The following is a 10,870-nucleotide window of genomic DNA, read 5'->3' on the forward strand; positions in this document are numbered from 1 at the left end:
GAAAACCCTCCTGAGTTTCTCTGATACACCGGCTACATAGGGGATGACAAGGTTGTTGCGTCTGTCTTTCTTATCCTCCCTCCCTCCCACTGGTACAGATATGTGGATGACACCTGGGTTAAAATCAAAACACAAGAAGTGGAATCCTTTACTACGCACATCAATGCCATGGACAAAAACATCAAGTTCACCAGGGAAAACATAAAGGACAACTGCTTGCCTTTCCTGGACTGCGCTGTGCACCTTAAAGAAAATGGCAACCTCAACATTGAAGTGTACCGGAAGCCCACACACACGGACCAGTACCTCCTCTTCGACTCACGTCACCCTCTGGAACACAAACTTGGAGTAATCAAGACCTTACACCACCGGGCAGAACATATTCCCTCTAAGTCGGAAGGGAAAATGAAGGAACACACACATATAAAGGAATCACTTAAAACATGTGGCTATCCTAATTGGGCGTTTATAAAGTCAGCAAAGATGCACAGAAAAGAAGACCAGACACCATCATCAAACCATGCCCCTCACCACTGCTTATAAAGAGCTTCCAGCTAGAAACTATTTCATCCCCACTGATGTGCCACATCAGCATGATGGGTTTCTACACTCAGTCAACCCTTGATGAACTATGGATCCCCGACAGCTTTTCCCCGCAACCGAACTGGGTGCTAGCTGCTTCATCACCTTCGAAATATAACGGCAGTCCGCTCCCCACTTCGCCACCACCACCATCGTGCTTTCCGGAGGATAACTTCCCTCGGCTTCCCACAATCATGGAGGTTCAGGAGACCGTTTCTGCTAGCACACCATTCAGACCCTGGATCGATGAGACTCCTGCGAGTCCAGATATCAGCATCCTTCAGAGGCAATAATCCCTGACCCCCCTCTGGTTTTGCCTCAACCTGCTCCAGAGGACAGCGTGCAGTAGCAGCAGCAGACCTTCGACATCCAGAGCACCGGTGAGGAGCCTCTACGGCTGCCTGACTGGATGATTTTAGAAGACATGGTGGACAGAGTGAAGATGGCGCTTCTTCACTTGTTCAACATGGCGATCAAAGCTCTCGTACCTACATTCTGTAACGGATGCGAGATCTATCACCTTCGCCAGCGGCAACATGAATGTCTTTGTTCGGCTGAAAATGAATTATTTTACGATTTTCACTTTATTGACATTATTTGCAGGGTTCTAACCACTAAGCTTTTTCTGGCTCTTCAAAGTTTTCTCAGTCTTCATGACACCCAGCTGGACGCAGAGATCCTGTTCACCATGGCTGTGACGCTGCTGCATGAATTCAAGAATGTGATACCATTCACAAAGCCATCTCTCCTGTGTATGACCGCTTGACCGATGCTGACCTGGATGCACTGGCTCTGGAGTGAGCTGCAGGCACAGTCTCTTCTGCAACTTGTTTTATATTACAAACATTTCTAGTAGTTAAACTCTGATAGCTTGGTTATTCATTATATTTGACTAGACCGCACGGTAATTTTTTACAGTGCGATTAAATTTTATACATTATATCTGACTAGATCGCACGGTTAATTTTACAATCTGTTTAGTTTTAGTGTCACATACATTATTGCATAAAATTTCTGAAATAAAAAGAAATAATGAGAATGAAAATGCACCATTTTTTCACGCATCCGTCAGAAATGGAGTTACAGGAAGTAATGAAAAAGGTTTATTACACACCGTCACACCCCGGTAGATACGGAGGTGTAGGTTTAGAGCCGGTTTACAACGAGAGATTAGGGAGAAGGTTTCATCGGATAAGGTCAGCAATTTTCTTTCAGAACAGGACTCTTACACACTTCACAGACCAGCAAGAGTTTGTTTTGTAAGAAATAAGGTTTTTGTCTCAGGGCCTCTAAAGCAGTTTCAAGCTGACTAATGCAAAATGCTATGGTTATCAAAATCAAACAATGGTTTTAATTATCTATTAACTGTCATGGATGTATTTTCAAAGAAAGCCTATTTACGAGTCATCAAAAATAAAATGGGTAAAGACGTTACAGAAACCTTTGCATCGGTTTTGAAAGAGGGTGGGACCCCTAAAAAACTGCAGACAGATGCGGGTAAATTTGATGCCTTAACGAAGAAACAGCATTGTGCACTTTGCCACAGCCAGCAGCGTAAAGGCCAGCATTGTGGAGAGATTTAACAGGACTCTAAAAGGTAGAATGTGGAGATTTTTCACAGCCAAAAACACCCATCGCTACCTAGATGTGGTTCAAGATTTAGTACGAGGTTATAATCACAGCTACCACTCATCAATCAAAATGCCCCCCACCGAAGTAAACGTGGAAAATCAACGGCAGGTGTTTTGCAACCTTTATGGATCTACTTCACTGAAACCTGCAAAGAAAATGAAGTTGTGAGAATTTCCAAACTCAGAGGTGTTTTAGATAAAAAAGTATAAACAGAGTTTTACACATGAACTGTTCAGTTTCTGATTGCATACCTCGTTCACCGCCCATTTACAAACTCAAAGATTTTGATGGGGAACCGATAGAAGGCTCATTTTATGAAGCCGAGTTGCAGAAAGTAAACATATCGACCGAGAGATCCTTCCATGTTGAAATATTTTAAAGCGCAGGACATTCCGAGGGGAGCGACAAGCTTTTGTTAAATGGTTCGGTTGGCCGTCTAAATTCAACAGTAGGGTCAAAGCTTTAGACCTCCATGATGTTTAAAAATAGACAAAAAATAAAAAATATGGATCTGAAACAGGAGGAGGGTTTTTATATCACGTTACCCTGTAACGCCAGCGCCGATGTATTTAAAAATAAAACAATTTCCAGTTATAGGACCAATCTGGCGCGTCATATTAATTTGAATGGACCGTGGCAGGTTGGATTAACGGAAATTACACACACACACTCGTGGTTCAATCTGCCGCGTGAGCATGCTTTTGTCGAATGGCGTAGAATGACTGAACATCAGAAAATCAACGGAGCTCCGATTAGTACCGGATATTATAAAAGAATGCAACAACTTAAGACCGATTGCCAGTCTGCTATGAGAAAGTTTAACCCTGGTTTCTATTTGATTTTTAGGGGGGGGTTGATCCCACGCTCAAATATCAGACCGGGGGCGAAATAGAATTTAGATTTACAGCACCTTTAGCGTATATGCCAGGTTTTAATGTTGAGGAGTGGTTGACTCCTGAATTTTCATCCAACATTAGACCCGTCAAATCAGCGCCTCATCTTCCCGATTTAACCTGTGGTTGTTATCAGTTTTATTGTTATTCAGATGTGGTGGCAGAGCAGCTTGTGGGTGATGTGTATGTGCCACTATAAGGCATGGTGAAAGTAGAAAGTGCATTTGGGGATACGATCACCCATGTGTTTAACCCTTTCGATTACATTCCCCTCGCTACGAATCATATAGAAAACATCCAAATTGAAATTAAATCTGATCAGAATAAACCGATCCATTTTTTATACGGCAAAACTACCATAAGGCTCAAGTTCCGGCCCACTCCCACCCATCAGAGAAATACAGGAATATAACGTGCGTTAATCGGGGTGGGAGGATCAGTCACGCTCTTTTACTCAGCGCAGCATACCTCTTGCAAATGAAAAATGATTTATCACATGCAGAGAAATGACCCCAATCGATTTATTAATTATTACGTAACCCAGGCTGGTCAGGACCTCCCCGGTTTCAAGGGTGTTCCTTATTTTCACGGCCGCGGTTTTGGTTCAATATTCTCAAGACTGTTCAGATTCACCTTTTGTTAAAAAAGGATTTGCTTTGGCAAAGCCACATCTCAAAAGGTTGCGATGGGGATCGCATCAGATGTGCTGACGCAGGCTGTCAGCAAAATCACAGAGCTTAACGCAGAGGAGTGTTCGGGGCTGGCAGTTCTGTCAAGAAGAGTCCGGAAAACACCCCCGGTAGGCATGAGAAGGGAACTCCTTCACGAAACGACTGCAGAATAAAAGCCACAGTTACAAAACCTAAGAGGAACTATCGGCAGGGCACTGATTTTTTCTAATCATGTCACTGCTTCACAGTATATCATCAGAATGCACACTGAGAGAATTGGATCTTTTCACCATCCCCATGACGCAGTTGTCTATCGAGGATGAAATCTACAGCGAGACTGAACTCGTATCAACCCTCACAGATAACGCACCTGTAGAATTTTTTTGACCCCGGGGATGGAGAAAAATGTTTAGATTTAAATGACACACTGCTGTTTTTACGTGTGAAAATCACCAATGATTATGAATCTCGTCTGACTAACGGTGCTGCCACCGCTCTGATTAATTATCCTATAAACACAATTTTTTTTTTTTTACCATGTCCTGTCTGGCTGTGAAGCAAGCAGAATTGATGTCTGAATGCTGGTGACAAGCCTTACAGATTTATTCTCAGGTGGAGCATCAAAGCGTTTGCTTTTAATGTCACGCCTGATACTTAAAACTTTATTGTTATTGTTGTTGAATGCTTTGTAATTCCGACCAGACACGGAGACAGAGGTGAAAGAGAAAGGAAAAGGTGGGGAGAGGGGGGGGGGGGGGGTCCACAAAAATAAACAATGAACAAGAGTCTGCTTCTAGACCTGCAGAAAAAGACAAAAAACAAAAAAAAAAAAAAAAAAAAGGGACACAACAATACAACAAGATCTAGCTATCACTGCGTCAACTTGATGAAAAAAATATATAATCAACATTGCTTAACTGAAGAATCACGATAATAAATCACAGTGTATTAAGTGCCCACCATAGTCTTAAGACCTGTGTTTAACATGCCCAAGCCCATACTTTTGAGAGCACCATGTGAGCACCTGTGTGTGTACACGCGATTGTTTATGTAAGGTTTCTCTATAGGAGCGTCCAACAGAGAGTGTGAGGGACCACAGATCCGCCCCCCAAAGACGCGCAGGAGACGGGGCGAGCTCCAAGTCCCAGAGATCCAGGCGCTGCCCCAGAACACAGGAACCCCAAGGAGACTGCAACCAGGAAGGCCCCCGCCCCCCTCGAGAGGCACAGAGGATCGCCCCGGGGGGCCACAACCAGCAGCCGGCAGAGTCCCGGGAGACATCAGCGGCAAGCCCACAGGCCCGCCCGCAGCCTCCCACCCCCTAGCCGGCCGAGCCCGAGGCCCAGCGACCCGGGACCCAGGGGTGACCACCCCCGCCGGGGACCCAGCAGAGCCCAGGGACCCAGACCCCACCAGGCAGCCACCGGGATCTATCAGGCAGATGCCAAAATCTTAAACCCCCAGACCCGGTCTCCACGAACACTCAGGCAGACCATGGCACAACCCCTCACACCAGGTGTGGCAGGGGGAGGGGGGACAAAGATCTATATCATCAAGAGAAGTTCCAGGAGAGGGGAGGAGTCAAAGGCCCCACCTGACATATACAGTCATACACAAACACAGTCACACACTCCCTCCCTCATGCTCACACATGCACATACAACCCAAGACTTAAAAAAATGCACGCCGGACACCCACTCATGCTCCCCATACACACCCTATTCACTCTGGTCCCGGTACTGCTGCACATTGGGTACAACCATCACCGGCAACCAGAGTTTGACCCTTTCTGCTGGGGTGCTGATGAGCAGGCTCCCCCGCCCAACGCCGAGCACAGCAACCCACCACCCCAGACCCCAACCAGATGGCCAGATCTCCCTCCTAGCCTCCGGCCCCAGGAAGCCTAGTGACAACAGAGGTGGCTAAGACCCCTAGTCTCCCTCTGCCTGCTCCAATATAGTGTTGTGTGATCATGAGGTGTATTCCATGGCTGTGGTGAGCGGGCAGTGCGGGCATCATCCGACCTATGCCAGCTGATGCCACCGCACCACCCCACTTACACCCTCAGCCATCAGTGTCTAAGTGCGGTTTAAAATTGGAAGTGGGCACCGGCACTCGGGAGGAGGCTGAAATATCCCCCTGCCAAATGCCATTGATTGTGCTCACTCCCAAGGCCCTGAGTGTGTGTTTGTGTGGAATGTCGTCAGTGGAAGTGTATAAGGTGCAAATAAAATTGGGGGGCAGGTTGCCACAGGACTGCGGAAATGGGGTCCATACCCGCACTCCCTGACTTGCCCAACCCCCAAGGTCCTATGTGTATGTTTGTGTGATGATGTGAGGGAGCAGGAGGAGAGAAATATGCGGGGATGGGGAGGAATGGCTGGTTAGGCTTAGCCCTCCAGGGAGCCAGCTCCCCTACTGGCCCCATTAGGCACCTCCGTTGTCAAACCGCCACCCAGGGCATGGAGACCCCAGCCCATCCTGCCAGGGCCCAAAGCAGCAGCATTACAGAGCCCCACGGAGCCCGAGGGCACCAACCCAGCCCCACCCCAGCAGAATATATATGCCCATCCCTGCATTTGCACAACTTCCAGAATATATGAGACATGGGACATCCAGGTAAGGTTGGGTCTTCCCCCTCCTGGACCTCCCCCTCCCCTGTGATAGAACGGCAGAGGAGCCAATGTCTACCTGAGGCCCCCGAACCCGGGCCAGGCACTGCTGCGTGTTCCTGCCTTCTTCCCGGCAGCATACCTGCCAGGACCCGACCGTCAAGGCCCCGCCCAGATCCCCACACGGGGCCGGCCGCCCCCAACCCCGAGCCCCCAGGCCCCCACCCAGACCCGCCCAGGGGCATTGCAGCCACCAGGCAGTGACCCATGGCTGCCGCCAATATCCCCAAGGGGCCCCACTCACAACCGCCAGCAGTCCACCCCCCGAGGCAACCCAAGCACCTCCAGAGGGGGGCAACGGCCCCCCAGTCCCAGACACCCCCAGTGAACCCACCTCCAGGGAACATCCGGATACTCCAAACTCAGACCCCACAGCCCCCACCCACACCATCCCGCAGGACAACATCAACGGCCCCCCACCTTCGCTATGTGATGGAACCGATCAAAGGAGCCCAGAGAGATTCATCTGAAGTGGAAGCAGAGGCTATATCAAGTGCAATATGATCTAACAAAAGATCTCTATACTGGTTAATGCAGAGAGTTTCTCTATTTTTCCAATTCAAGAGGAGAGTTTTCTTAGCGATGCATATGGCAGTCAGAACCACGTGAACCAAAGATGTTTTAATCGGGACATCGTCCAGGTTTCTCAGTAAACAAAGAGAGGGGGAAGTTGGGATATGACATTTCAGACATTTTGACAGATCCTCACATACTCTACCCCAGAATTCCTGGACAGGTGGGCAGGACCACAGTGCATGAATGTAATTGTCAGGAATGTTGTTTGTGCAGTGTGTACAGGTGTCAGACGACACAAACCCCATCTTGAACATCCGATGACCTGTATAGTGTACTCTTTGTAGAATTTTGTACTGAATTAATTGTAAATTGGGGTTACTGATCATTTTAAAAGTTTTTAAACAAGTTTGGGACCAGAAGTCCTGGTCAAAGCTAACTGATAGATCCACCTCCCATTTTTCAATAGGGATTGCAATTTTATCGTCTATTTTGGACAGTGTCTTATATACTTTAGACCAGGGGTGTCAAACTCATTTTAGCTCAGGGGCCACATTGAGGAAAATCTAGTCCCAAGTGGGCCGGACCGGTAAATTAAAAACAACTTCAGATTGTTTTCTTTGTTTTAATTCAATCAATATAAAACAAAGCGGGAGCCTGAGGACAGTGTATCCAAAATATTACAAGCACAACATCACTATTAATAAAACACCTGAAGTATATTAGAAAATTTGAAATACAAAAAAATTAAATTCCTCAGTGATTCAAAGAACTAGATCACATGGCTATATCAGAGAGTTTCATGCAGCACTTTAAGTTTATTTGACTCCTGATACCTGACATCTTTTAGCTTTCACCAGAGCATCAATATCAGGAGTCACATCCTGAGTGGCAGCTAACTTCAGGATGTGATTCAAGTTCTTGTGTGTGAGCCTCGAGCGCAGCTTTGTTTTATTTAAACTCATTACAGAAAAAACTTGCTCACAAAGATAAGTGGTTCCAAACATGCTCAACAGTTTTGCAGCAAGAGCTGTCAAGTTGGGGTAACCAGGTAAAAGGTTTTGATAAAATGTGTCCAAGCCAGCTGTAACAAATTTGCCCTTCAAATCCGAGTCACACTGCAAGTCTATTATTTCAAGTTGGATGCTGGTGGGGAGATCAGAGGGATTCACGGTGAATGGGGAGCAAAAAATTCTGAAGTCCTTCTCAAGTTCATCAAAAATCTGAAAGCGTAGCTCAAACTCCCTCAACAGTCCCGTTATTTTATCTTTGAACCGCTTCATGTCGGCTTCATGTTGGGACGCACACACTTTTTTCAGACAGGGAAAGTGAGCTGCGTCATTAACAGCGAGTTGCGTCTCCCACAAAGACAGCTTTAACTTGAAAGAACGTATGCTGTCGTAATACTGCGTGACAACTTTGTTGCGGCCTTGCAGCTGTTTGTTCAAGTTATTAAGGTGCTCTGTAACATCCACCATAAATGCAAGGTCCTGCACCCATTCTGCAGAACGAAATTCTAACACTGGTTTGCCTTTTTCTTCCATGAACTGTTCAATTTCTTCTCGTAAATCAAAGAAACGCCTCAGCACGGCACCTCGGCTTAACCACCTTACCTCAGTGTGGTATGGCAGGGTATAGATGTGGATCGGATGAAATTAACAGTTTGGGTGACCACTTTCATGACGTTATCCATCTTTAATGACTTGCAACACAAACTCTCCTGGTGCAAAATACAGTGAAAAGTCCAAAAATCACCTCCTCCATTTGCAGATTGCACTTTCTCTCTGAACTTTGTCACAACACCTGATTTTCTCCCAGTCATTGAGGGCGCGCCATCTGTAGCGAGGCTTACAGCGCGGGACCATTGCACTCCGACCCTGTCCAGCGCTCCAACGAGTGCGGTGAAAATATCAGCTGCTGTTGTTGTATCCGTCATGGGCACCAGCTCAACAAACTCCTCGGTGACGGTCAACGTGTCATCAACTCCGCGGATGAAAATCGCCAGTTGAGCAACATCTGTAATGTCCGTGCTTTCATCAATAGCAACTGAAAAAGCAATAAAGGACTTTACTTTTTCCCTTAATTGGCAGTCCAAATCCGCTGAAATATCAGAAATCCTGTCTGCTATTGTGTTTCTGGTCAGGCTGATATTTGCAAAAGCTTGGCGCTTTTCAGGGCACACAATCTCCGCTGCCTTCATCATGCACGTTTTTACAAATTCCCCCTCACTAAATGGTTTTGAAGTGACTGCAATTTCATTAGCAATCAGGTAGCTAGCTTTCACTGCAGCATCACTGATATCTTGGCTGTGAGTAAACGCAGACTGCTGTTTCTTCAGTCCGGCCAACAGTTCATTCACCTTCTCTCTTCTCCGCTGTGCTTCAAATTTGTCATATTTTTCAGCATGAAGACTCACATAATGGCGACGGAGATTATATTCTTTCAGCACTGCAACGTGCTGTGAACACACCAAACACACAGCTTTTCCTTTCACTTCCGTGAAAAAATAAGAGGATGTCCATTTTTCTTGGAACAACCTGCACTCTGTGTCCACTTTTCTCCTTTTTGACAGAGACATCATGGGCTGAAGCACAAAATGTAGATGCTGTATGAGATTTCGGAGGCAAAACAAAATAGCACGTCAGAACACCGGTTGCACTTGACTGACGAATTTACTCTGGCTGAGGATAAACGGCTTGCTTGCTTAACGCAATGCCTATTGCACCATCTTGTGGACGTATTGGGAATAGCAGTTCTTTTAATTTAAAAATTCGAATTTATTTTCACTCTACAATGTTTATCAAAGTTTACACAACCATCTCGCGGGCCGAATCGAACCCGTTTGCGGGCCGGATCCGGCCCGCGGGCCGTATGATTGACACCCCTGCTTTAGACAGTAGTTTGGGGGGTTTGAGATTATAAAAGTCTAATACCCTTGGTGGTGTTTGTAATTCTATTTTATTGAGCTTAAATTTTTGTTTGACTACAGATATAATTTGGTGATATTCTAAAAAGCTATTCTTATCCATTCCAAATTGGGAGACTATTTGATTAAATGGGATGAAGTCCAATCCTTCATATGTGTTCCAGGTATAGGATTCCTTTATTTTTCCAGTCCGGAAGGTTCATCATTTTGTTTTTTTGCAAAATGTCAGGATTATTCCAGATAGGTGTGCGTCTGCATGGTACTAGTGAAGACTCGGTCATTTTAAGATACTCTCACCATGCTGTCAGAGAGGTACTGATACTAATACTTTTGAAGCTTTCATGTTTTCTTATGCTTGAGCTAATAAATGGTAAGTCTGAAAGCTCTATCATATTGCAAAGTGTCTGTTCTATATCTAACCAGGACTCATCTAGTGGGTTATCTTGCAACCATCTTGGTATATATTGCAGCCTGTTGGCTAAGGAATAATAATAAAAGTTGGGTAAATCCAGTCCTCCTCTGTCTTTGGTCTTCTGAAGTGTTTTTAAGCCAATTCGTGGAGGTTTATCCTGCCAAAGGAATTTAGTAATTGAGGAGTCCAGAGATTTAAACCAGTCAGCTGGTGGTTTGTTTGGGATCATCGAGAATAAGTAATTTATTCTGGGTAAGACCATCATTTTAATTGTAGCAACTCTCCCCATGAGTGATATTGGTAAGGATTTCCATCTTGCAAGATCATCTTCCACTTTCCTTAAAAGTGGGATGTAGTTTAGTTTGGTTAGATCTGCTAACTTGGGAGAGATATTAATTCCCAGGTATGTGATATTCCCTGACTCCAATTGTGTATTAAGCAAATTGACAAATGAGAAATTAATTGGTAGAACTGTGGATTTTAACCAGTTTATAGAGTAATCTGAAACTCTTGAAAAAGAGTTAATCAGTTCTATTGCTTGGGAGAGAGAGGACTGAGAATTCTGGAGA

At 45.6% G+C, this 10,870-nt stretch overlaps 1 protein-coding gene across 1 annotated transcript; it reads right to left on the bottom strand.

Annotated features, from left to right (window-relative positions):
• Nucleotides 1-8,059: 8,059 nt before the first annotated feature.
• On the bottom strand, nucleotides 8,060-9,698 carry LOC129167132 (general transcription factor II-I repeat domain-containing protein 2-like). The gene has a single exon (XM_054751257.2). It carries the CDS (start codon nucleotides 9,542-9,544, stop codon nucleotides 8,573-8,575), a length of 972 nt encoding a protein of 323 aa, XP_054607232.2. The 5' UTR covers nucleotides 9,545-9,698; the 3' UTR covers nucleotides 8,060-8,572.
• Nucleotides 9,699-10,870: the final 1,172 nt, after the last annotated feature.

This window comes from Nothobranchius furzeri, chromosome 7 (genome assembly GCF_043380555.1).
Source record: "Nothobranchius furzeri strain GRZ-AD chromosome 7, NfurGRZ-RIMD1, whole genome shotgun sequence".
NCBI classification, from domain to species: Eukaryota; Metazoa; Chordata; class Actinopteri; order Cyprinodontiformes; family Nothobranchiidae; genus Nothobranchius; species Nothobranchius furzeri.

What these genes read in the sequence shown, in the direction of transcription:
- LOC129167132 (XM_054751257.2), bottom strand. Translation starts at nt 9,544, where the DNA reads ATGATGTCTCTGTCAAAAAGGAGAAAAGTGGACACAGAGTGCAGGTTG.